Here is a 23,916-nt window from a genome sequence, read left to right as displayed (position 1 = left end):
GCAAAAATCTTTCCGCTAAAGTTCAAGCGATGTTGTGTGCCATGAATTTTGATGAACCGTTTCTCCCACGTCCTTGAATTCACTTTCTTGGATGGATGCCACACGTTCAGTTAATCCACTTTATTGCCTGCGATGCGAAATTCTCCGTTTGATCACCCATAAATCAAATCAGAATAATATATAATATCGACATTTATTCGACTTCCATTAAAAGAAGAGATGTCGTAACACCAAAGATTACAAAAAATTTTAAGCCAACGAATGACCAAAAATATTGTTCGGGCGCTTCTATCACAGTAGCAGGATTATTAATAAGTTTTCACTTCCAAACCTTGATGACTCCGTCTCTGGAACCAGTCACCATGAAATGCTGGGACGCTTGACACATGGTGATGTCGCTGATCCAGTCTTGGTGTCCAGCAGCTGGCTGTTCTGGCCCAGGACGCGGGACATCTACTTCAGGGCCAACGGCGCGTGTACCGGACGCGTGGCGCGTCGTTGGTTTGTTGATAAGCTCATGCACTACGTTAGTGCCGTCAACTAGCCGCGTACTGTAACAAAAAAGTAGTATATTTTCAAAAGTTTTTCACCAATCTTTCTTAATTTTACAACTTTTCTAGGTCATAAATACCTAGAAATAGCAAGTGACATGCCTTTTCCTGCCGTATTTTCTTTTAATTGTTTATTTTGACGCATTGATTAGCTAGAATAAACAAGTATAAAAACGTATTTAGATATAGCCATAAAAGAAAATCGTCAATATCAATCCAATTATAAAAAATACAAGTCGTTCTGACTTTATCAAAATTCAATAAAAATTCCAAACATTTTTTCTTGCTTGGAACTTATGAAATAATGGATACTTGGCGTTGCAAAATATCAATTAATTCGATTAATACTAATTTTTTGCAATTTGGGTTAAAATTAATTTTTATATCTTCCTGGACTTTTCTAAATAATTATTATAGGGGTTTTAAGTCAGACCAGTTGGTATTAGTTGCATATTTAACAAAAACATCAATTTTTAAATGCGTCTTAAAAAAAATTGACCTGTATGTCACGCATCCTTGAGGAATGGTTTCATTGGCTGCTGTGATGGGGATAAAGGAGTCAGTGGGTGCTTCCAGGTCCCAGAAGCGAACTCTCATGTCCGAGCCGCCCGTCAGCAAGAAGGGTGCCCCTCTATCAGCCAGCCCAGTGTACATTCCGCACACAGAGTTAGAAGATGCCTGAAAATTCCAAGGTTTTTTCCTCTTTGGTTCAATGATACGCTTCCAAATATCTCACCTGCGACTGTGAGAGGGGCGGCGTGTTGCTTGCCCACAGCACAACCTGTCTGAATCCGGTCTCCATATTCCACATTGAAACCTCATTGTTGCCTTGAACTGCAGAGAGCACCCAAGAAGACTCGGTCGGATGCTTGGCCAGCCTGCGCACTCTGGAACCTGTCCAAGATTTAGTTGTTTTGAGATGAACGTGCCAGATATTCTAATATTTCCAACTGTTTCAATCATCGCATGAAAATAAGCCAAGTTTAATTTTTAATTTCTTTTTAAAATGCCTCTGCTGGTTTCTCAAATTCTTCACCAGTCAATTTTTGTAACATCTTGCTCAAGAAGTTGAAGGAACAGGTAAATTAAAGCTAATTTTGAATTTTTTTTTCTTTAAATTCAGTTAGGATCCTGAAAACGCTTTTCACGGTCTGGTCATAATTCCAGCTCTCTTCCAGATGAAGTCAAAGTTCAAAAAAATTAATAAAGTGATAATATTTTAAGGAAGACTCGTGCAAATAATAGGATTTCCTTAATTTTTATTCTTCTTTTGCAGGTTTTACTGATTTGTTGAGCAAATAAAGAGTGCATCACTCCAAATATGACAGGAATGAAAAAAGGAGTGTTGAAAAATTGAGTTTTTCAGTAATTAAGGATCAGATTTAGTAGCTGAATACGCAGTGAATGTACATACCAAGTGGATGTTGAACAATAGTCAAAGGCAGTTGAAACCGCAAATCCCAGCAAATATGGAAGCCACAGTTTGTTCCCAAGGTCAGCCAGCTGTGGCGTGAATCAACACAGAAAGAAGTAATGACACCTGCAATAGGAGCATCACCAACTTTTAAAATATGTGGCTACAAAGAGTTTTGACATTCAAACACGCGAGTATATTTGAACTTTGAACGGACTGTGAAATACAAATAATACTAACCGTGCTTTAAATCATTCTCCATTTTCCACGCTATGTTGGGACTTCTCAAGTCCCAGCCTATGAGCGAACCATATAATGTTGCATAGACAACAACAGATTGTGAGCCAGAATCAAAGTGGCCGACATCAACGGCAAAACCTTCTTCATTGGGATCAAGCTGCCTGGTCTGGGTGACCAGCATTTTGCTACTTCCTTGCGCAGTCCTTAAATGATTGTGAAGAACAAATAACAGACTTGTAAAAACAGTCTAAAATTAAGATTAAATTTCTTTACCTTGCAACAAACACCAATCCATTTTGAGAGGCACTAGCAAGGGACATATTGCCTTCGCAAGGCGCAAGACCAACTAATGGTCCCCCAAGCTGGTGCAGACTTTGAACTGATTTGTTTGCGACGTTCTTCCCTTCCATCTTAGCACAGTCCCAAATTTTAATCCAGCCATCATTTGAACAACTGGCAAAGCACGTACTCTCGGGGATTGTTACAATCCTGAAATTAAAAGCAGTTTGAAAATAATTTTGAACCCTACTCCTTTGTATTTTAATAATACCCGCTGGCCCCTTTTTAACAAGAGAAAATAGTCTTAACCTGTTCACAGCACTCCTGTGCTCATGGAGGTGGGCAACAAGGAGTCCTCGCAGCCGCCAACCAGGTGGTGGAATGTTTCTCAACTCCCAAGCAATCGGCTGCTCGAGACTCCATTCAGCAGTGCCCATTCCTCTGCACGCCTCTGCGAACTGCTCCTGTTTTCTTGATACTAACTCCCTTAACTCAGACTTGCAGGGCGCACACCGATCTGAAAATTTGAATTGAACCTATTAGCGTTTATTCTTCTTTGTAAGGGAATAGTTTCATTATATTATAATTTTATAATTTCAATAATAACAATTTTATAATTATAATTTTAATCTGCAGCAAAGTATAAGTTAAGCCCTAGATAAAACCAGAAATTTTACGAAAATACATGTAGAACAACATTCAAACTACACATGAACCATACAACGAAGATATAATGAAATAAGTAGAAAATACTTTGATGTAGGCTAAAAGTTATTAGAAATTAAACTGACATTGAATGAAAGACTTTTCTTGCAAGCTGTGATCAATTTCCTTTGGAGAAGCTACCACATGGACAGCGCTGTCCATCATTGGGGAAGTCATCATGCTACCAGAATGATTGCTTGATGGAGAGCTACATAATAGTGGTAATTTAAATGTTTTACGGGAAGGTCAGATTTTAAGCTTACACACTAGTAGACTCAGACTTCCTAACGGCGATATTTTGCGGCTCTGCGCCGTAACTTGGACGCCAGTCTTCATTTGATGGAAAATACTGGGGCTCTAGCTTCTTTGTCCTGTTTCGCTGAGCATCAGTTTTGACTGGATTAACTAGAATAATGGAATGCGTCTGCACATTCAAGGCAGGAAGATTCACCTGCGAACAAAAGAGTAAAGTAATATGGTCTTACATTAAATCAGGGCCAAAATACAATTCCCTCCATTTGCAATTTCTTGCCAGCCGCAATGTCCAGGTTGTTCTTCCTCTCGTGGATTTTGGTCAAATCGACAGACATGGTGAGCAGGTATTCCTCAACTTCCTCAGTCATACCCTCTGAAATAAGTCTCCTGAAGAGCTGTTAACAATAAATCAGCGATAAAATCGATGTGAATTCTAGAGAACATATAGATATACCGATGAAAGAGGTTGTTTCTGGGTCTCTTGGAGTGAGGGCATATGCCCAATTTTCAACTTTTCCCTGTGCGTCTTTCTAGTTTTCAGAGTTTCTATGAACAGCGCAATATCATTGCACTTAACCACACTGTCGAAAACTATCCTTGGAATAGGTGGTTTCAAAGCGCTCAGCAGTAAAAACTAAAATTAGAAATTTTCAACACATTATCATAAAAATAAACGTAAAACTTACTTCTTTGTCCACTTGGATGAGACTGCTGTCCAAGTATGGTTTTATGAGTGACTGAACTTTACAGTGTACATCAATTAACTCCAGTTTTCGGGCCACTGCGCTGACGTAACCGACAACACTCTAGAAGTTGAGATTTAATTTTGAAACCAATCATCACAATCAATCGCACAATCATACCTGTCTAACCCACAGACTTGGATGGACAAGATAGCTGACCATGTCTCGCAATGTATCATACGTGTTTAGCTTTGAGATCAGACCAAGTTCAGTAAGAGAGGTCAGAGCATTGATTGCTTTCACCATCACAAACTCTTCTGGATCAGATAAGCCCTAGAGAACAAATATAAAATGAATTTTGAAATTTAAATTTAACTCGAAAAAATAATGGAAGAGACTAAATCAGTAGCAGTTTTTAATATTTTGAATAGGAAAACAAAATCTCAAGACAGCCATTATATTGAAGTAATATTTTTTACTAGAACCCTTGCTCAGCAATTCCTGTGGGCTAAGGTCCCAATAACATCGCTTAGCGAATAACATGGGACCTAAGTTGGCGCAAAGGAGCTTGGGCCCCTCCTAAGGCCTTCTTTTTGTTCCACCGAATGAAACGTTTAACATTTTCTCTGAGCGTTATGGAAAGGTGGCAAACCAGCAATTGGCGAGTCAGCGTCAGTGACATCCCAGTCAGGCTTGCTGGTAAATTTGGGAGTCAAATAGCCGCTAACTACCACTTGCCATCTCTGACAATGGGCAGCCAGCAGGAACAGATCCCCCAAACTCTCAAAATATCTCGCACCACTGCGACACTCAACAATGCTAGCCAACAACATTATATTCGATAGTAAAAAAGTGAGAGAGACTAACAACAAATTAAATCCAGCACTGTTTTTTGTATTGCAATTTTGACCGATCCCAATTTTTCCATGTTTAACACTTCTTCAAGAGACAACAAAATTTTTAATTTACGATTTTGATTTACACAATCTTCTAAAAATTTTCATGAAGCAATGGCAAAATCTTAATTTTTCTGCAGCATCACTGTCAAAAATTAAATACACACCTGTTGAAGTAAGGGCAAAAGTGCAATGGTGCCATGCCACCCTACATATGAGGCGACGCCAACAATGCTGTCAAAGAATGCGCCACGCAGGTGCTTGTCTTCCCTCTCATTAAGAAACGTGACCATGTGAGAAAGCAGGATATCGTGAGCTGCAATTCAAACGCAAATATTTAGTCTTGCAACTGCCAGAGATCCACGCGCACTTAACTTTACCTCGTTGCTTGCCAAAGAAGACGCAAAGCCTCGTGATTCCATTCTCCAAAAGTGTCTGCCTGACCAGGTTGTCGGGGTCTTTAAGGAGGCGCTCCACAGTGTGCTGGATCATTTCGGTGAGCGTGTTCAGCTCAGTCTCATAACTAGGCCGGTTACCCTCAGCCATGTTGACCACAGGATGCAGCTGACTTTGTTCCAGGAACCTAAATCATTGATGAACAACTTTAGCTATGACAGCCTTTGTTTTTCAATTTGAATTCTTGTATAGAATATTTAATTTCCGTGAGCCAGATCAATGAGAAAATTTAATGAGTCACTCATTACCACAGGCCCAGAGTTAAGAAAAACATCTACAATTTAAAAGCCTTGACGTTTTCTTCATGTTTTAGAGAAACAGAAGAAAAAATGTGAATTATTGGCTCCACTTATCATAGTTGGTTTAAGAATGCAATTTTTACCTTAGGGCTATTTCAGCTAATTCTGAAACTTTAGACGCATAAGCGGCCCGCACCAAAACAGACTTGTCTTGATAAATCTGCAACTCATTCCTATTAGTATTAAAGACACAAATATCTATGTTGAGCAAGCATTACATTTGCAAGGTTTGGAAGAATGTACTCTGGGAAAACATTTGCATCGCTGCAAGGAACCTGGGAGACCGCACCAAGACAGTAAGTCAGCGTATTCACTGCAGAGACTCTGACTCTAGGTTCAATGTCTTCCACCATGCAGAACTGATAGAAAAAAAGTTATAGGAGTCAAAGATCCAGGCATGTCTTACAATATATGGAATGATTCGGTCGAGAATAGTCTCAGAGGAAGCTTTTTCAGCCAGATCCATTAGACTTTCAAGCGCCTGCAGTTTGGAGGAGCAGTGGTGCAAGCCTCGAATGCACGAAGTCACCAATGAGGTGATTAAGACAAGTCCTTCCACGCCCTCTTCGTATTCGCACAGATGATTAATCACGTTCTTAATGTCTTTGGATAATCTACAAAGTAAAATGTTCCCAAAAAATCTAATTGACAGGAGTCTAGAAAAGAGCAAACCTGGAGATCTTTTCGTCAGGGGAAAGTATAGGTGTCGAAGAGAGCATAAGCATGTAGGATTGTAGGAAGGTATGAAAGTATGAAGGGAATAACTTTCCCTTCTGATCTGCTAAAATGAATTCAGCCGAAGGTCTCTGATTTGGGTCTTTTTCCATCATGGTCCGCAGCAAATCCTACAACAATAAATTAAGAAATGTGGCCAGAATGTATCAGCAACGAGAAACTTACGCGAGTGTTTTCATCGTCAATTTTCTCCAGCAGCTTAACAGGGCTGTAGTCCCCGCTCCGGTAGGCGAGCAGCTGGGAGAAGTCGAATGGAGGTTGCCCTTCAGTGAACAATTCAGTCAGAGCACATCCAGTGGAGAAAATGTCCATTGATGGAACAAGGTCGCCTCTTTTATAAACATCCTCAGGCAAAAGTAGCTGACTGCTTGCTTCTGATGTAAGCGTTTTGATAAACCTGCGCAAAAATAATTACAATCAGTCACAGAATTTAAGTTCACTGCAAAATTCACACTCTTTTTATTTTTGCAATTTTCAATATTTTCATGAATAATTCGGAAAATTTTAGGAGGATTATCTTTTTGGTTGTAGCCAAAAATTACTTTAAATAATAAAAATTAATAATAATTTAATAATTTTACCTTTCAGGAGCGATGTAGCACGTTCTTCTTCGAGAGGTGTCGAAGAAATAGGAAAAATCAGCTGGATTATCTTCTGGGAGGTAGGTCGGCTTGATAGGTGCAAAATCAGTCAGCAAGACCCAATTCCAACTGGTGATCATGATGTTTTCTAGTTTGATGTCACCGTGGCAGACCTGACCTCCATCATTAATAATTTGAATTGGCAAAAACCACCTTGACCTACCCCTAAGTTGTGGCATTGGTAGACAGCATAGAGAACTTGGAAAGCAATCCACCTTTTCTCAATGGAACACAAAAATGGCCTGGTGCTAATTCTGTCGTACAAACTGCACTTGACATATTCTCTGAACATTAGCCCAGATTTGTCGGAGAGCTGAAATTGTTGTTGAAGTTTTAAATTTGAGAGCAAAATTAATTGAGTTTAGTTTAATTAAAATAGTTTTACTTAAATAACAAAGCTTCTTTGTGCTGATATGCATTTAATCATTATGTATGCAGGAAACATGAATGAGATTAAAATTGAATTAATTCCGGAAAAAACTAGATACACTCGAAAGGGAGTTTATTAATGCCACACAAAATTCTTAAAAATAATAAGATTTAAAGTTTTCCTTCCTGTGTTAAATTTTAAATGACTTGAATTAAAAATTTAACTAAATTCTTGGATAGATAAATAAATATATATCTACTGCTCAGATACATTATACAGCACGTGACGTGAATGAAATTATTTCATACCGTGATTTTTTGAAAAGGAAGGCAATTCACAGAGAGGGCCAATTTGTTCCTGATATCCTCCAACTTGTCCTTGTAGGTGGCCAGCGGTAAGGTAGGATCATGTATGGCAAACACCTTGACAACCACAAGTCCTTCCTGGGACCTGGCACGGGCCACTTTAAGGAATCTGGTACTGCCCAGGCTGCGGAAAATAAAATACGATACCATTGCTTTGAAAAATGATATTTTTATGATTAACTCACTTGACATCAAACTCGAGGTCGTTTAGCTCGGTCAGGTAATGTTCGACTGGGAATATCTGTGACGGGGCTATGCCCACCAGTTGGTTGCCCATATTTTAAACTCAGTCAGCGTGTTTGCGTCAAAATGGGCCAAATTTTGCTGAGAGCTGGAGAACTACGCTTGACATTTTACAGCTGACGAGTGTATTTAGATGCAAAAGCGCGTGCGCCCAGAGCGACCATTCAGAGACGAGTATTATGTTCTGCTGCACTGCAGTCGTGCGGCGGGAAGATTGTGTGCGTTCCATGAGCTTGCAAGAAGTTGGCCTGGTTGTTGCTGCTATTAGTTAAAGAAAAACAACAGGTTTGACCGAAATAAATCACAAAAAATACTTAAAAATTGGATTTTATAGTTTTTTTTACAATTTCTGCAATATTGCTGTTTTATTTTTATGATTTTTATCATTAGCATGGAAATTTAAGTGCAAGATAAGGCACAGGCAAAAATGAAATCAAGCAATCTTTCAATAAAAGCAGTTTGTCCTCACTTTACTAAAATGCATTGAATTGAAGGTTTAGTTTCACAGAGATAAGATAGCCGTTCGTAACATTCGTAATATTACTGGGTGTCTCTCACAATCAGGAAAATTAATGTTATAGGCGCAGCAGCTTAAATGCTCTAATGCGCATTAAACATACTATCAAGTATTTTTGCGCTTTTGATTCATGTTTCCTACGTGGAAACCTAAAAATTTTCGGCAGTGCGATTTCCGCACTAAAAAGTTTTCGAAATATTTGAGACATTTTTAAGGTTGAAATATATTTTTTCATTTAGGTATGAGATGGAACACGTTTTGGATGGCGCGGGCGGCCCATAAATCGCTCCTGGTTTTCTAGGAGCAAACGTAAAAATGCTATTATTGGGAAAGAGCGGAGAGCCATGTAATGTGCCGCGAACTGGGCATCCCGGCAACTATAAGCCGGTCTTTACGTCAGCGCTGAAGTTTGGGTTTGAGTGTTTTTGGGCGAATTCAATTATGGATATCTGATCTGAAGGATAAATGGAGCCTGCAGCCTGCACCACTTCTCAACTTGCAGCCCGCCAGCGAAAAGAAGATACAGTTGATGCCAAAGATGTGCTAGCAAGCACCTTGGCTAGAATGAAAATTGATATTTTCAAGACTTAAATATCGTACGCAGTTTTTAACTGATCATCTTTTGTCCTTAAGTGAGATCAGTCAAAATCCTTCACTGATTTGATTTGATGACATTTTTCAATGAACGCGTCAGTGCATACGTCACATAAGTAGAACAACACTATCTAACACAAACTAAAATATATAACCAAGCATTCTGCATAAGCGTCCAAAAGCCAGGCGAAATCAAGTGTCAACCCGATTTTCTCGGCATGCGATAAGATATGCAGTGTTTGGGGCTTTAGTAATTTTCTTCGCTCTACCGTTCCTAAAGAAGTGTTTGATCGCGCACAGTGAAAAATAAAATGGCATTGGATTTGAGTCACCTTGAGCCTTTTTTAGGCCTTGAGATGACCACTTGGAAGAGACCTCAGCACTTACTGCAACCGAAAATATGGCATAAGCAGGATGGCTTCATCGTTAGAGACGTCACACCCGATTTTTTCCCTTTTGTAGTTGACCACATGGTAAAGCAGATTTCTATTTTCACATTTTGACTAACTTTTTCATGCAACAGAAAAAAATTACTTATAAAAGTAATTATGCGCATTCTCAGAAAGTGATAGAAGTCTCTAATCACAAAAATCAGATGAGTCTGACCCAGGTTGCAAACTTACCAGCCAATGGACTGACCTAATATTGCTATATAATAGAATCTGTTGTACACAAACTAATGTTTAATAAATTGATTAATATGGAAATATGCATTCTGAAATAAAAAGACGAGATCCTAAACAAATAGTTTAATGTATTTGGCATAATACAGTAAAAAACTTTCTTAATTACAGGAAAAGTATTTCCTTCGAGATGAGCCGATGGGCCAATCGCTTAAAATCGTAGAAGATCCACTCGCCCTAGCAGAAATGCGGATACTGTGGTATCAGCTGATACTTCCGCAAAGGGTTTCCATCGTTGCTATTCCAGAAGGCACTCCCGGGGCAAATCTTGAAGAAGGCAAGAAAAACTTGTCTCAGGCTTGAATTATGATTTTATATTTGCCATGATGAACAGTGAGCGAAGATAATCCACCCAAGATAATAGGAGTAAACCAGCTATTCGTTAATTTGAAGGACGATCCCCCCTTGCCAGACTTTAATTCGGTGCTCAAGAGTGAGAAGGTGAAACTGAGCCTTGGCACCTTTTTCCAAACTGGAGCGATGGTTAACGTATTTGAAAGGTGGTAGTGCATTGTTCGTTGATGAAGTACATTAATTTGCAACCAAAAAATTAGATACCAAGTGGACACTTACATCGACGGAGGTGGAATGAGCGTCGCGCCCGAGTGGCGAGGCAAAGGGATTGGACAGTTTTTGATCACCGCTAGAAACAACCTGTGCAAGGAATTGGGAATTCCGCTGCAAAAGACAGTGTTTTCAGCTATTCAGTCGCAAAAAGTGGCGGTAAAGGGTGGTTTCGAATTTCTGGCTGAAAGATTCTACGCAGATTTGAGGGGAGAAGACAACTCTCTCCTTTTTCCCGACATGCACCCCGATCAGAAGAAAATTCAGCTGATGGCGCGAAGAGTGCAGTGACGAAATGACACAATAATCCGTTCATTCATGTACCAAACATTTGTTAATCGTTATTTTAATTGCAACTAGATTTTGTATTAGAATATTGGGATATTTTTGTGATTCATTTATTATTGGCAAACGGATGTTTCATTAATTAATCTACACATAAAATCGAGTCTACAGACCGTGAAGTATATCAACTAGAAAATCGATAAAAATTCTTCATTTTGTGTCAAATATATACCTTTCATTTTATATTTTTAATTGAATTTCATTAACATTTTTGCGGCTTAGTGCGGCGTGATATTACTCTGTAATGGATCGTTTTAGCATTTTTACGCCAGTATACTGTTCGCCCTTTCTTACCTTTGAATTTTCAGTGAATGAATTTATTGTATTGACCTTTTAGCAAGAATAAACACGAATAAAATAAATATAGATATAATCAAAGCAATAATCACCAGGAATGGGCATGGCTATTAAGCGTTTTTTTGCGGATCCGGTTTTTTGCGTTTTTGGTGCTCATGAAAAATAACATTTAAAATGTTTAAAAACTCAAAAAGACCATGAGTCAACAAAAATCAAAAACCCATTCCCTCTCCACATAGGGCATTTTTTCAATAATATAAAAATGAGCGGTACAATAAACCACACAAAACTAGTAAATACCGCAAAAAAAAACAATGCACCGCAAGTTTCGGAAACTCCAAGGGAGATACCCAGCCCTGGTCAGAGCATACGTCACATAAGTATAGAACAAACACTACTATCTAACACTGCAGAGTTCAAATATAACCAAGCACACTGCATAAGCGTCCAAAAACTACGCGAAATCAAGATGAGTTAACCTGATTTTCTCGGTGTTTGGGACTTAAGTAATTTTCTTCGCACTACGCCGTTCCTAAATAAGTGTTTCATCGTGCATAGTGAAATACAAAATGGCATTGGATTTGAGTCACCTTGAGCCTCTTTTAGCCCTTGAGATAACCACTTGGAAGAGATCTCAGCACTTACTGCAACCGAAAATTTGGCATAAGCAGGATGGCTTCATCGTTAGAGACGTTACACCCGATTTTTTCCCTTTTGTACTTCACCACATGGTAAGGCCGATTTCTATTTTCACATTTCGACTAACTTTTTCGTGCAATATTTTAAACAGAAAAAATAAATCACTTAGTAATTACGCATTATTTTGAAATAAAATAAGACGAAATCACAAACAAATAGTTTTACGTATTTGGCACAAAATTGTAAAAAAAACTTTCCAAATTACAGGAAAAGTATTTCCTTCGAGATGAGCCGATGGGTCAATCGCTTAAAATCGTAGAAGATCCACTCGCCCTAGCAGAAATGCGGATACTGTGGTATCAGCTGATACTTCCGCAAAGGGTTTCCATCGTTGCTATTCCAGAAGGTACTCCCGGGGCCAATCTTGAAGAAGGTAAGAAAAACTTGTTTCAGACCTGAATTATGATTTTATATTTGCCATGTTGAACAGTGAGCGAAGATAATCCACCCAGTATAATAGGAGTAAACCAGCTATTCGTTAATTTGAAGGACGATCCCCCCATGCCAGACCTTAATTCGGTGCTCAAGAGTAAGAAGGCGAAACTGTGCCTTGGCACCTTATTCGAAACGGGAGCGATGGTTAACGTATTTGAAAGGTGGTAGTGCATTATTCGTTTGTTGAAATCCATTAATTTGCAACTAAAAAATTAGATACCAGGTGAACACTTGCATCGGCGGAGTTGGAATGAGCGTCGCGCCCGAGTGGCGAGGCAAAAGCATTGGACAGTTTTTGATTACCGCTAGAAACAACCTGTGCAAGGAATTGGGCATTCCGCTGCAAAAGACAGTGTTTACAGCTATTCAGTCGCAAAAGGTAGCGGTCAAGGGTGGTTTCGAATTGTTGGCTGAAAGATTCTACGCAGATTTAAGGGGAGAAGACAACTCTCTCCTTTTTCCCGACATGCACCCTGATCAGAAGAAAATTCAGCTGATGGCTCGAAGGGTTTAATGACGAAATGGTTCACTGACGTGGTACAATGATCCGTTAATTCATGTATCAATTAATTGTTATTTTAATTGCCACTCGATTTTTTATGCTGTAATGATGGGTATTGGATTGGTGAATACTTAAAAGAAAAATATAAAAATAGACTTGTCTTGAAACTATTCATAGACACCACAAATTACTTGAATAAAGCTAATAAGTAAATAAAAATAATAAAAGCAATAGAGTTTCCTAATTCCCCAATGCTTTCCTAAATATAAATAATTCAATATTTTTAGATCAAAATTTTTAATACAATAAATGTGCAAAAAAAGGTAATAATGGCCTGCACTAAATTTTTGGATATTTTTGAATGAATAAAATCTTTAATAAACACCAAATATGTAAAACAGAATTTCGGGATATTTATGTGGTTCATTTATTATTGGCAAACTGATATTTCATTCATTAATATACACAAAAAGTCGAGACTACAGACCGTGAAGTATATCAACTGTAAAATTGAAGAAATTCTTCATTTTGTATCATAATATAGCTTTCGTTGTATTTTTTAATTTAGTTTCATTAACATTTTTGCGGCTCAGTCAGTGCGGCGTGATCTTACTTTGTAATGGATCATTTTTGCATTTTTTCCGCCAGTATACTGTTCGCACACTCTTTCTTTTAAATTTTCATATTGAATGTATTTATAGTATTGACCCTAGCGAGAATAAACAAGAATAAAAAGAAATATTGATATAAAATAAATTATTTTTACTGCTCTTGGTAACAGACTTTCAGGGCCGGCTATCAGTGTATAATAAAGTTACAGAGGTAAAGAGTGGGGATAAACTGCTGTGTAATTCTGTGGGAATAAACGGATGAATATGAGTGACTCTCATGCTTGAGTATTAACCATGCAAACGCAAACCAGTCTGTAACCATGCGGTGGGCTATCCATATCCTGGTCCTTGCCACAATCCCGTGGCTGACATTATGCCAACAAGAAGTATGTAAAATTTAATTTTAATAACTACTCATCTTTTGGATCTTTTCAACTTTCAGCAGGAGGAAGATGATGTGTGCACAATGGGAATGATGGTAATTTATCACAGAATTGGAATATTTTGTATTAAAAATGTTTTGAAAAGCTCTTGCAAGGAATAAGCAGAAAATTGAGAGGTTCAAATTTAGTTCCCACAGAACATACAAAAGAGGTATTGAAAATTTATAAAACTTTTTGTTGTTTAACATTATTCAATCCTCCAAACCTATGTTTTGAAATTGATATGAATTTAAGAATCACTTTCAGGAAATCATCAATGATGTTGACAGCATAAAAAGTTCATTGAGAACCGTAAATGACCAATTATCAAAGGTTTCGTACGCAAATTTATTATTTAATATATATTAAATTTATGTTTTTATAGATGAACAGAAATTTAGAGTGTTTAAAAGGTAGGTATGCGCTATTACGTTTTAAAATGGTAACAAATAATTATCTGTCTAATTATATAACGCAGGTAACACTCTAAAATGGATTAGATTAGAGTCAGGAAAAAAATATTACTACAGCGACTTTTATGCAAGTATCAAATTATTAAGACCAATAACTTTTGAACTGTTTAAATATTTAGAAATATACTTGGTATGACGCCAAAGAATTCTGCGAAAACAGCGGAGGCGTTTTGGCGTCGACCCACAATGAGGATGAACTGAAGACAATATACAAGGCAAATCCGATAGCTTCTTCAAGTAATAATAATATAACTGAAAATTTCTTTCAATTCATTTAAAATATGACAGAGCCCTGGGTGTTTGTTTCTGCAACAGACATTGGACAAAATCCAGGCAACTTTTACTGGGCTGACGGAAGTATACTGGACAGGAACAGCTCAATGTGGCTCGAGGACAATGACCCTGACGCATATGGGGTAGGAAAAGAGACATGTGTCTACATGACCGATGGAAAATTAGCCGATGCAACATGCATCAACTACGCTTATTTTGTGTGCGAAGCACGGCTCGATTGCTTGTGAACGAAATTTCAGCAGAGGTTTTCTAATAAACGAGATCAGAAATGTGAAATGTAATGATGATGCGCGTTATTCCATGACCATACGCGCATGCATTAGTATTGCTCGAATGCCGCAAAAAGCCAGATATAAAACAATCAAAACGTGTTTTAAATTGATTATGCATATTAAAAGAACATGAAAAACAGAGAAATGTGTTAGAATCGTCGCGCGCAGCTCGTTCCTCTATCCTCTATTTCAAAGTCCCATGCATAGAGTGCTCTCTAAGCAGTATTTTCAGCAAGCAGAAATGAGGCACCTTCATTATTTATATTCGAATTGGATTGACCCGATTGACCTAAAGTCGAGCAAACATGGCGACAGACTTGAGCTACTTGGATCCAATTCTCGAGACAAATTCACAACAGTGGCACCGACCAGAGCGACTGTCACAGCCAAGGATTTGGCTAGAGAGGGATGGACTGGTAATCCGCGATGTGACCCCTGACTTGGATCCCTTTGTCGTCGACTACATGGTATAATTTAAATATTATGTGAAGAGTGTATAGATAAAAAATCTGACCGAGTGTTTTTAATGTTATTTTAGAGGTTGAATTTTTAGTTTAATTTTCAAATCTTCCCTGTGTAGGTTAAGAACTACATGACTGAAGAGCCTATGAGCAAAGCCCTTAAGTCCTACGAGGATTCGGTAACGGTGGATGAGCACAAATTTGTCTATGAAAAACTGGTGCTCCCAGAAAGAGTGTCAATTATAGTTTTACAAAAGAATACCCCTGGCGCTGGATTAGAAGAAGGTGAGTTACAACTGAGCTTCGCTAAATTTCCGACACCTAACAAAAACTTTAGTTTCAGCAGAAAACCCTCCTAATATTGTTGGCCTGAATCTGTTGTTTGTGACGGCAAAAGTGAGTGCAGAAGTGCCGGATTTTAATCGAATTTTCAAGAGTGAAAAAACAAAATTGAGTTTTCAGACGTTTTTTGAAACCGGTGCTCTTTTTGACGTGTTTGAGAGGTAAATTATCCCTAACAATCTTATATAAAATGAAGAGCTCGAAATTTTAGGTACGGAGTCGATTTGTACCTCGATGGAGCAGGAATGTCAGTGGCACTCGAGTGGAGAGGAAAAGGCATTGGTGGGATGATGCTCGAAGCACGGAGCAATTTGTGCAAAGAACTGGGTATTCCCTTGACCAAGACTGTTTTTACGTCAATCCAATCGCAAAAAGTGGCGATCAAAGGTGGATTCGAACTGCTAGGAGAGTTGATCTATGCCGAGATTAAAAAGGAGGATGGCCAACCAAGATTTCCAGACATGGCACCAGACCAAATACGAATTCAGCTGATGGCAATGAGAATCACATAGATTCTACTTAAAGTTTTGACAAATTTCAACAGTGTCATCCAATTTAGCGCACACCAGATGATGCAAGAGATGTTCTTTTCTTTTTATAAGTGAGAAAAATGGCACTATGATCTAACACTCTTATCATATGTTTGAGAGTATGACAAACAGAAAATTGTAACACCCATCTTTAAATTTTGATAATAGTAAACTAAAATTTAAATCTAAAAATATTGAGTATTCCTTAGCTAGTTAAATTATCAATCACTAACCAAAGTTATTTTTTGTTTGTTTGAAGGAATTTAATTGGTAGATAAATTAGGTAAAATCATTTTTCAGTAACATATAACCCAAAATGTATTTCTGCGAGTTTCAACTATTGAAAAGGTTATAATTACCTCTAAGATTTATCACTCTGCATGCACAGTACTACTATTTTTGTCCAAGCACAGTCTAAACTGGTCCACTACTTCAGTCACTGATGCATCACCAATTTGTCTGAGCAGAAGTTTCCGCTGAGAGTTGAGCTGTTGGGCCAGTTGGGACATTTCAGGCGTTGATAACCCTCGAGATCGGGCACTCTGCATTTCTGAAGAAATAATGTTTCTCAAGGCCAGGTCGCAAGTTTCTGAGTAAGAGGGTGTGCTCAATTCGGTGTTTGGTGTTTCAGGACTGGATCTGCTAAAAAGGTTTGACTTTGAGGCAGAGTCAATCAAGTCCTCGAGAGCTACCCAGATTGTTGTTGGGTTGAACTCAATCTGTCAATTGAATTATAAATAATTATAAAAATTGGAATATTTGAAAGATTTTTAACCTCTGCATTGAGAAGAAGATGAAAACTTTCCCATGAATGATTAGCTGGAGGCTCCAATTTTTCTGCCATCTGTATTATAACATTCTCCTCGACAAATAATCCGCCTTCTGATTTTCTTTGGTGTACGCGCTGAATAGCCAAATCTTTGTTGCATTGCAAATAAATCTAAAAACCAGAGGGCACATTTTTAACTCAATCCATAATTGCATTTTTTTCTTACAATGCATGTCGGAATACAATGTCTCTTGGCCATCTTGTAGTACATTCGACGCATACTTAAGTAATAGAAGTTGTCATCAACAAGAAGAACCAACCTCTCAGAACTGTTTTCCTAATTCAGGAAAAATTACGAAAAAATATTCATTCACTGATGCTGTTCAATACTTGAGATAGTAGAATAGGTGAGGGTTTTATTACAAGACAAGTGAAAATTGAAGAATGCAACATTTTTTGCTTACATGATGTCGTAGAATATCCTCCACTTGTTGAAGTACACCATCTCTCGCAAGCCTCCACTTCTCATTGTTATCAGGTGCCAGCAGCTCATCATAGCAAATGTGTCTGCATATTGGTTGGTGATGAACAAGTTGTTGGCAGAGGCTGGTTTTGCCACTGCCAGGTAGTCCCACCAACAGGACCACGGCCGAAGGGCGGCTCATTGTTGTTGTGGCTCGGCAGGTTGTTGCGCTTGTTGCTGCTGGATTAGGGCGTTAGCGGCATTCATTTCTTCGATTCGTCGGTTAACGATGATCGGCTGCACTTCCACAAATGTTGCCATGACTGCGTGATTAGTTTTTACAAATTTTCCACAGCATCGCTCAACGCACGAAATCTGGAACAAGGTTCAATAATTTGAATTGCAGATATTTATCTAAGTTGGAATTATGCATAGATATGTATGTATGTATTATGTATATGTAATAATAATAAATAATGTAGGCATGCATAATTAAGCTAAAAGAAGCAATGAAATGTATAACAAATATAATCAAAGAATTACATACCTCTTCTGTCTGCAAGTCTCTGGAGTGCATAGAAGTGACACAGTTGTTGAAGCACGTCTCGGAAACTAAGTTGTAGAGTTGCAAGAAATCTTTGAACTGTGACAGAAATGGTTAAAAATATTGCTATTATTGGAATATATGTAGACAAATTACATTTTTCAAGGCCAAAGGATCCATTTGAGGACGTATTTATACTCAAATTTAATCCTAAATTGATTTAAGTTCTGGTAGCGTGAGCCTCGTGTTTTCGCTTCCACTTTTCCCCTTTGTTGCGGATGACTGAGGTTGCAGCAGCTGACAAAGTTACGCCCCCTTTAGAACGTGGCTATGGGAGAGCGGGAACTGCGAGCGGGATGGGATAAAAATAATGCTAAATAATACGGCTACCGCGGCTACATTAGTTAAGTAAAACTTATTTTTCAATGTATAGCGCTAGGTTGATAGGTTTATTTTTAATCTTTAATCAGAAGAAATTAAAATTTTCAGCTCCTCCGTGTGAAGCGCTGTTTATTTTTACGTACATATTTCTACAGATATAAGTATAATTATAATGTCACAAAATAATATCCTGTTTTTATCAATTTTGACGTAGGAAAATGGAAAAAGGAAAAAATTTACATCTTGCTACACACAGGGGAAGCTGCGCTTTAAATCTCTTCTGAAATTTTATGAAAGCCTCGCGTGCACCTCATGCCTTTTTATTAGCATCTACCATCTACTGTGTAGGTTTTATTTTATATTTTCCATAATATCATAATTTAAAAAATCTTTTTGGTCTTTTTGTTAAATTGAGATATTTTTATATCTATTCATCAAATCTTAATTTAACTTTCATAGTGAATGCGGTAGTAAAACAAGAAGCGCGCGTTCTAGGAACCTTATGAAACCTTTTCTTTTTATTGATTTATTAGGTTTTATAACATTAAATTATTTAGAGACGAGTAAATTAACAGTAAACTGCTCCTGTTGTTAAATGGGTTCGCAAGATTTTGTAACTCTTTTAAAATGAGCTCTCACAAGTATCAGCAATCCAACGAGTGTAGTCGATCATTTCAACATTTTGGTTTGGCTGGTAAAGTACAGGAAAGTACTGAATACAAGAGTCGGAATATGGACCTGTAAGATCTGACGAGGGGCCACAACAGGCCGAGATAAATGGCTGTACACTAAAGGTCAAACTAGCCTATCGGCCGAACAAACCGGGGCGCTGATATTTTCTTTTAATTCATCCAGCTCAACAAAGCTGAAACTCAACGTTGTAGCACATTCATCAATAATTGAACAATACGTCCTGGTCCGGGTAAAATCGCGCAATTTTCAACAACCAAACGCGATCTATGTTGCAAGAAAAAAGGCGATAATCAATTCAACAATGAAAATTTGGATATTTGTTGAAAGTTGCGCAATTTTACCGGGACCTGGACGAATATACATATTATTTAATATTGCGGTGGAGGCGAAAACATGTCCATTAATCACTTGGAAATCAGGAACATTATTTCTATCCTTTATAATCAAATCTGCCCTCTGGACGCCAGTGGTGTAAACTTTGAGGTTGATACCTTGTATTAGTTTCGAGGGTGGTGGGTGGTGCGCAGACTCTGTGGGGTTATACCGTGCTCTATGGTGCGCGAATCCTTTGTAGTCGATTCATCGACCACTGGACCATTGAGAGCGGCACAACGCTTTTCGTCCTATAAACAATCGAGAGGGAGGAAAGCGCAGAGAGAGAAACAGCGGATGCAGTCCGCGCCGATCGATTTACTCGCACACACATACACACGCTACAATACTTTTTTATTGCTTAATGGCTCAAGCATTGCGGAGTGCACAGTGCAAGCACTCAATCTGGCAAACGCCATGTAGGCAATATGCCTCGTTTTATTCTGAACAACGGTGGACCAAAATATGCCACGGAACTTTCATTAAATGAATAGCGAGCTTGTGATGAATCCAAAATTTATTGCATTTATTAATCTAATATATCAATGATCTTTTCATATATAAAAATTTAAAGCGCAAATCATGAAGTCAAGCGCAAGATGTTTTAAAAACGTTTCGCAAATATTGCCATTGAAACCCTTCTGCCCCAGTCCAGCATACAAGAAGCGCACGGAACTCATACTGTCAAAGCAGCGAACTTAATGGCAGCACACCGGCAGTGTAAATCCTCTTAAAAGTTTCTCGTTTCTACATCTCTAGTCACCGCAAACCCCCAGACCTGACTCCTCTCGTTGTGCAAAGCAGATTTATTTTTCGGAACGAGAGTAGGAGTAGAATGAGTAGATCATCCTAGAAAAGATTCACATTAAGCAAAAGAAAAAGATCTGCTCTCTCAAAGGCGAAAGCCCTCGTTTTCATCTCGATCCATTTCGATAAATATTTGATTTTATTTCTTCTTGGTGAAATAAATATGATTCGTTAAGTTGAGTGCATTATATTATTATTTTACATGACGCAACGATCCACCTGGGGATCGTTAGATGTTTAGTTGTGTTTTCGAAAAACCTACAAAAAATCAAAATCTGCGTCTGGTGACAAATTTAAACTCTAAACCAAAGGTATGTGGTTGGGTAACCTGGGTCAAACACTCCTACAGTTGAAAAAAAATATATTAAGATCCGCTAAATAAGATTCGCTGATAAAAGATGGCTAAAAAAGGGGGTTCGAAGCTTCACCGGCTTGGGGACCAAGAAGGAAGTCTTAATCTAAAAATGCACACTTACATTTTCCAGAATTAAGCTCAAATCCGAAATTTTATAATTTCGATTTTGCAGGGAACGACACAATCTGCACAGGTCTCAAGTGCGCTCGCTCATTTTGCTTTGGGCCATCTGATCTTATCACTGACCCCTGCCTAGAGCTAGCAAGTGCTATCTCCCCTGCGGCACCTTTAAGGTGGAGAGAGCACACATCTGACCGTCTTTCACACACCCTTCTTTCGCAACTTTCATTAAATGCACTTGTGCTGCATCGTCCTTCGGTTCAACTTTCTTGATCATTTGTCACAGATTTCACATAAAAACAAATGTACGCAATCAATAGATTGGAAAAGTGGGGAAAATAGGAAAGATAGAACTAAAATGGAAAATTAATGAAATATTTTAAACATTTACTTTTTTTTGCAATTTGCCATTATTTTAAATAAACAAAATTTATTGTTAAGTTACTAACAGGAGATTATTTCGGATGACCCAGCTATAAAAATTTAAAGGATTAAATCTAATATTTACCAAGCAAATACGAACGGCAAAGTAATCCCCTTAGTGCACCAGTCGAAAATTGGACTGTGAACCAGCATATATGCACTATCATGTTATTCGCTTTAAAATCATGTCCACATCATAATTTTGTCTCTAATTATCCACGCCATCAAAAATAAAAATAGCGAGTTTATCAAGTTTCTATGTTGTGCTTACATATCTGCTGCATAAATGATGTGTGTACGTGTGTGGGTTTGTGATTTACGTCAAAGCGGCGCCGTCCTCAAATTAAACTGCGTGCGTCAATTATCACGACCATCTGCGCACCCAGGAAACGTTCACATCAATTTGCGCAATTTGTGATTTAGTCGTGGGCCCTGTAATCGTCAATACATTAATCACCCATTCGTTCTCAAATGAACAGTAATTACATACGCTATATTAGAGGGAATTACGCAAAATCTTTCAGGTTTTGTCTTAATCATGTTATAAAAAAATGTTGATGAATAACGGTGCAACTACTCTATGAGCTACAACGAGACTTGCTTTGTCTGTTGGAATTTAATTTCGCATTGTGGTCTTTTTGACAGCGCGCCGCGGTCTCCGAAAGATGCCGCTAGCCCGCATCGTGATGGAAACTGTGCTGCCGAGCTGTGTTTCGTGCTGGTGGCATGCAAAACTTACATCTTTCACTGCATGTTTAGGTTGTGATATATGTTCGATATTTAAGGTAAGAATTCAGAATTATTGATTCATAAAAATTACCGGCCTCTCAGTAGACCAGAAATTTTACAGCCTTCGTTCGTGTGACCTGAAGTCAAACCATTTGTCAAGATTTATTCTTTTACTTTTCTTGAAATAAATGCCTTTCTTTCATATGCAAATATCTTTTGCTATAAATTAGACTTACATCAAGAGCTCCCACCCCGCTGTGAATGCATTGTTAATTTATTGAAATACATTCAAAACAAATTAATGTGTCTAGAACGCAATGCTAACTAGTCAGCTGACCCCATTTTTTACATAGTGCGTTCAATGACCCCGACAGCCTGGTAGATTCTTTCATAACTCCCTTAACCCCTTTTAGCGCGAAACATCAGGCAATGCTGCCGAGATTCACGCACCCCGCGCGTGTTTGTCATGTGCTCCAGACTTGATGTTCTCCGGCAGCAGAGCACAGCGCGAGAAGTGAGCAAGCGTCCCTAATGGCGCAGCGCCCATTACCAGAGTTGCCGGCCCTTTTTGCCCCAACACGCCGCCCGTCACTCGTCTGCTCTATCGGCGCGTATTTGCACAGCATCTAGAAACTCCGAGACGCGCAAGCGGGCGTAAGAGGAGCACATTAAATATATATAATGTAAGAGCACTAGGAAGTACCACTAGATAAAATGCAGCCTAAAACGCCTTCATCCGATTTGCTTGACACAACACTACTTGAAATTTGCAGCCATGCGCTATCTCCTAAAAAACCTGTGAGAGTGGAAACTCGAGCTAAAAGTGAAATTTTGAATAAAACAAGTACTTCACTTGATTTGTACTGGACAAGGACAGCCATTATTTCGGCCCCTTGTTCCTCATCAATATAAAAAGTTCCCCATTGCGCTACACATAACAGCTGTTAAAAATTTCAAATCGCTGTTCGTCGGAAACGACTGCAAAATTATTTCAGGACAAAATTTGAATGAGAAACAAGTGACGCCCCGCCAATTGAACTCCCTGCGATAGAACCACACAGTTAAAAAATGCAGTTTCACAATCCATCCTGGGTGTCATGCTATCGGGAAATTCAGGTTCATCACGCTAATTCTTGAAGGAAAAATCCGTGTACATCAATAAAGGCAATTCAATCGTGATGATTTTATGACATACTGCCGCAAACCCATACAAAGTGCTATTTGAACAGAAAAAATAATACCCATATATAAACATAAATATTTTATTTTAAACCTTTCAAATAACCATTTTTAAGCCACTCATTTTTACTCAAAACATAATATAGCATATATTTTTTTAAGTTGTTATAGATTTGTATAATTGTTCATTCATTGATGCTTGATGAGTGGATTGTAATTATCTGGCCATGGCCACTATCACCATATAAAGCCCAAGCATGCAGTGCTATTAATAATGCCACCTTGTTTGACCTTTCTCAATCGTAGCATTTTGTAGCATCATTCTATTTTAGAGTAACATAAAAGGAACGTGCTTTTTTTCATTGTATCAATCACGCTGCGGTTCCAATTAAATGGCAGAGAAGAAAACACAGCAGACGTGTTTGCTGCAGTAAAAGCGTGGATTTATCGCCGACAAAATGGGAAAAGAGTTGAGAGCGTGCAGCAATTACACGGCATTAGAGCAGCAAACGAGGCCTGAAAGCGCGCGAATGTTTACCCATCTTTTTTCACCCGCTCCCGAACAGCGTGTAGGAGGCACGGAATTGAACGCCAAAGTGATTTTCTCAATGAATATTCAACCTTTTTGCTTTACATTTTACGTAAAGTCTCTGGAGAAAAATTATTTTGCTCTCTTACTATACGCCGGTTTTTACTCTATTATTAAAGGCTATACTTCAACTCAGGAAAAAAACAACCCCTTTTTAGTTTTAATTATTTTTCAAATTAGAATCTAAAATACTTGCATATAATTTAACATTCTGAATTTCGTGCAAGATAGTTTAGACGAAACTTTTCAATTTCAAAAGGTTGCTAATGTGCATGTCCGTTGCCATAAATTCTTAACATTCTCCTGACGTCATCTAGTA

The 23,916-nt window shown here is 38.3% G+C and overlaps 7 protein-coding genes across 12 annotated transcripts; 4 read left to right on the top strand and 3 right to left on the bottom strand.

Moving 5' to 3' along the window:
* Positions 1 to 177: 177 nt before the first annotated feature.
* Positions 178 to 8,251, bottom strand: Vps15 (vacuolar protein sorting 15). Its single transcript, XM_065493921.1, has 24 exons — positions 8,075 to 8,251; positions 7,833 to 8,013; positions 7,318 to 7,467; positions 7,095 to 7,267; positions 6,679 to 6,910; positions 6,451 to 6,623; positions 6,185 to 6,392; positions 5,997 to 6,137; positions 5,862 to 5,938; positions 5,404 to 5,606; positions 5,191 to 5,339; positions 4,308 to 4,460; positions 4,131 to 4,250; positions 3,899 to 4,078; positions 3,696 to 3,839; positions 3,453 to 3,640; positions 3,276 to 3,397; positions 2,794 to 3,001; positions 2,479 to 2,694; positions 2,206 to 2,408; positions 1,966 to 2,091; positions 1,288 to 1,445; positions 1,051 to 1,229; positions 178 to 551 (listed from the first exon to the last, which is right to left on the bottom strand). The coding sequence occupies exons 1-24, from the start codon at positions 8,164 to 8,166 to the stop codon at positions 320 to 322; spliced, it is 4,008 nt and encodes a 1,335-aa protein (XP_065349993.1). The 5' UTR covers positions 8,167 to 8,251; the 3' UTR covers positions 178 to 319.
* Positions 8,252 to 9,470: 1,219 nt separating this feature from the next.
* LOC135945973 (uncharacterized) lies at positions 9,471 to 11,197 on the top strand. Its single transcript, XM_065493936.1, has 4 exons — positions 9,471 to 9,716; positions 10,038 to 10,203; positions 10,261 to 10,426; positions 10,481 to 11,197. The coding sequence occupies exons 1-4, from the start codon at positions 9,555 to 9,557 to the stop codon at positions 10,779 to 10,781; spliced, it is 795 nt and encodes a 264-aa protein (XP_065350008.1). The 5' UTR covers positions 9,471 to 9,554; the 3' UTR covers positions 10,782 to 11,197.
* Positions 9,981 to 17,607, bottom strand: Pstk (Phosphoseryl tRNA kinase). 3 transcript variants are annotated; one of them, XM_065493932.1, is made up of 5 exons: positions 17,407 to 17,607; positions 17,169 to 17,279; positions 16,949 to 17,113; positions 16,533 to 16,892; positions 9,981 to 10,193 (listed from the first exon to the last, which is right to left on the bottom strand). In XM_065493932.1, exons 1-4 carry the CDS (start codon positions 17,605 to 17,607, stop codon positions 16,545 to 16,547), a joined length of 825 nt encoding a protein of 274 aa, XP_065350004.1. In that variant the 3' UTR covers positions 9,981 to 10,193; positions 16,533 to 16,544. The 3 variants fall into 3 exon arrangements, with proteins under 3 accessions (XP_065350004.1, XP_065350003.1, XP_065350002.1); XM_065493931.1 differs by lacking the exon at positions 9,981 to 10,193 and adding an exon at positions 11,977 to 12,194; XM_065493930.1 differs by lacking the exon at positions 9,981 to 10,193 and having other exon boundaries at positions 16,466 to 16,892.
* On the top strand, positions 11,527 to 13,486 carry LOC135945974 (uncharacterized). Of its 2 annotated transcripts, XM_065493938.1 has the most exons (5): positions 11,527 to 11,863; positions 12,039 to 12,204; positions 12,262 to 12,427; positions 12,483 to 12,645; positions 12,695 to 13,486. In XM_065493938.1, the coding sequence occupies exons 1-5, from the start codon at positions 11,702 to 11,704 to the stop codon at positions 12,698 to 12,700; spliced, it is 663 nt and encodes a 220-aa protein (XP_065350010.1). In that variant the 5' UTR covers positions 11,527 to 11,701; the 3' UTR covers positions 12,701 to 13,486. The 2 variants fall into 2 exon arrangements, with proteins under 2 accessions (XP_065350010.1, XP_065350009.1); XM_065493937.1 differs by having other exon boundaries at positions 11,533 to 11,863; positions 12,483 to 13,486.
* On the top strand, positions 13,618 to 14,849 carry LOC135945975 (pulmonary surfactant-associated protein A-like). 2 transcript variants are annotated; one of them, XM_065493940.1, is made up of 8 exons: positions 13,618 to 13,765; positions 13,822 to 13,857; positions 13,908 to 13,973; positions 14,069 to 14,134; positions 14,187 to 14,214; positions 14,280 to 14,341; positions 14,394 to 14,489; positions 14,563 to 14,849. In XM_065493940.1, exons 1-8 carry the CDS (start codon positions 13,700 to 13,702, stop codon positions 14,692 to 14,694), a joined length of 552 nt encoding a protein of 183 aa, XP_065350012.1. In that variant the 5' UTR covers positions 13,618 to 13,699; the 3' UTR covers positions 14,695 to 14,849. The 2 variants fall into 2 exon arrangements, with proteins under 2 accessions (XP_065350012.1, XP_065350011.1); XM_065493939.1 differs by having other exon boundaries at positions 13,622 to 13,765; positions 14,394 to 14,511.
* On the top strand, positions 14,999 to 16,365 carry LOC135945972 (uncharacterized). 2 transcript variants are annotated; one of them, XM_065493935.1, is made up of 5 exons: positions 14,999 to 15,307; positions 15,421 to 15,586; positions 15,639 to 15,697; positions 15,764 to 15,804; positions 15,855 to 16,365. In XM_065493935.1, exons 1-5 carry the CDS (start codon positions 15,146 to 15,148, stop codon positions 16,153 to 16,155), a joined length of 729 nt encoding a protein of 242 aa, XP_065350007.1. In that variant the 5' UTR covers positions 14,999 to 15,145; the 3' UTR covers positions 16,156 to 16,365. The 2 variants fall into 2 exon arrangements, with proteins under 2 accessions (XP_065350007.1, XP_065350006.1); XM_065493934.1 differs by having other exon boundaries at positions 15,639 to 15,804.
* LOC135945976 (mitochondrial import inner membrane translocase subunit Tim10 B) lies at positions 17,604 to 18,234 on the bottom strand. Its single transcript, XM_065493941.1, has 3 exons — positions 18,106 to 18,234; positions 17,953 to 18,048; positions 17,604 to 17,780 (listed from the first exon to the last, which is right to left on the bottom strand). Exons 1-3 carry the CDS (start codon positions 18,127 to 18,129, stop codon positions 17,604 to 17,606), a joined length of 297 nt encoding a protein of 98 aa, XP_065350013.1. The 5' UTR covers positions 18,130 to 18,234.
* Positions 18,235 to 23,916: the final 5,682 nt, after the last annotated feature.

Source organism: Cloeon dipterum, chromosome X (genome assembly GCF_949628265.1).
Source record: "Cloeon dipterum chromosome X, ieCloDipt1.1, whole genome shotgun sequence".
Taxonomy (NCBI): domain Eukaryota; kingdom Metazoa; phylum Arthropoda; class Insecta; order Ephemeroptera; family Baetidae; genus Cloeon; species Cloeon dipterum.
This window is presented reverse-complemented; position numbering and strand designations above follow the sequence as displayed.

Excerpts from the sequence above, each read along its gene's own strand:
- Vps15 (XM_065493921.1), bottom strand. The coding sequence starts at position 8,166 with ATGGGCAACCAACTGGTGGGCATAGCCCCGTCACAGATATTCCCAGTC. Across the intron at positions 8,014-8,074 it reads GACCTCGAGTTTGATGTCAA|CCTGGGCAGTACCAGATTCC; the intron begins GTGAGTTAATCA and ends TATTTTCCGCAG. Across the intron at positions 5,939-5,996 it reads TTCTTCCAAACCTTGCAAAT|ATTTATCAAGACAAGTCTGT; the intron begins GTAATGCTTGCT and ends AATGAGTTGCAG.
- LOC135945973 (XM_065493936.1), top strand. The coding sequence starts at position 9,555 with ATGGCATTGGATTTGAGTCACCTTGAGCCTTTTTTAGGCCTTGAGATG. Across the intron at positions 10,204-10,260 it reads CGGGGCAAATCTTGAAGAAG|TGAGCGAAGATAATCCACCC; the intron begins GCAAGAAAAACT and ends CATGATGAACAG. Across the intron at positions 10,427-10,480 it reads ATGGTTAACGTATTTGAAAG|ATACCAAGTGGACACTTACA; the intron begins GTGGTAGTGCAT and ends CCAAAAAATTAG.
- LOC135945974 (XM_065493937.1), top strand. The coding sequence starts at position 11,702 with ATGGCATTGGATTTGAGTCACCTTGAGCCTCTTTTAGCCCTTGAGATA. Across the intron at positions 11,864-12,038 it reads CTTTTGTACTTCACCACATG|GAAAAGTATTTCCTTCGAGA; the intron begins GTAAGGCCGATT and ends TCCAAATTACAG. Across the intron at positions 12,205-12,261 it reads CGGGGCCAATCTTGAAGAAG|TGAGCGAAGATAATCCACCC; the intron begins GTAAGAAAAACT and ends CATGTTGAACAG.
- LOC135945975 (XM_065493939.1), top strand. The coding sequence starts at position 13,700 with ATGCGGTGGGCTATCCATATCCTGGTCCTTGCCACAATCCCGTGGCTG. Across the intron at positions 13,974-14,068 it reads CCACAGAACATACAAAAGAG|GAAATCATCAATGATGTTGA; the intron begins GTATTGAAAATT and ends AATCACTTTCAG. Across the intron at positions 14,342-14,393 it reads ATTACTACAGCGACTTTTAT|AAATATACTTGGTATGACGC; the intron begins GCAAGTATCAAA and ends TTAAATATTTAG.
- LOC135945972 (XM_065493934.1), top strand. The coding sequence starts at position 15,146 with ATGGCGACAGACTTGAGCTACTTGGATCCAATTCTCGAGACAAATTCA. Across the intron at positions 15,587-15,638 it reads TGGCGCTGGATTAGAAGAAG|TTTCAGCAGAAAACCCTCCT; the intron begins GTGAGTTACAAC and ends CAAAAACTTTAG. Across the intron at positions 15,805-15,854 it reads CTTTTTGACGTGTTTGAGAG|GTACGGAGTCGATTTGTACC; the intron begins GTAAATTATCCC and ends TCGAAATTTTAG.
- Pstk (XM_065493932.1), bottom strand. The coding sequence starts at position 17,607 with ATGAGCCGCCCTTCGGCCGTGGTCCTGTTGGTGGGACTACCTGGCAGT. Across the intron at positions 17,114-17,168 it reads ATTGTATTCCGACATGCATT|ATTTATTTGCAATGCAACAA; the intron begins GTAAGAAAAAAA and ends TCTGGTTTTTAG. Across the intron at positions 16,893-16,948 it reads ATCTTCTTCTCAATGCAGAG|ATTGAGTTCAACCCAACAAC; the intron begins GTTAAAAATCTT and ends TTCAATTGACAG.
- LOC135945976 (XM_065493941.1), bottom strand. The coding sequence starts at position 18,129 with ATGGATCCTTTGGCCTTGAAAAAT. Across the intron at positions 18,049-18,105 it reads ATCCTTTGGCCTTGAAAAAT|TTCAAAGATTTCTTGCAACT; the intron begins GTAATTTGTCTA and ends TTTCTGTCACAG. Across the intron at positions 17,781-17,952 it reads GAGACTTGCAGACAGAAGAG|ATTTCGTGCGTTGAGCGATG; the intron begins GTATGTAATTCT and ends ACCTTGTTCCAG.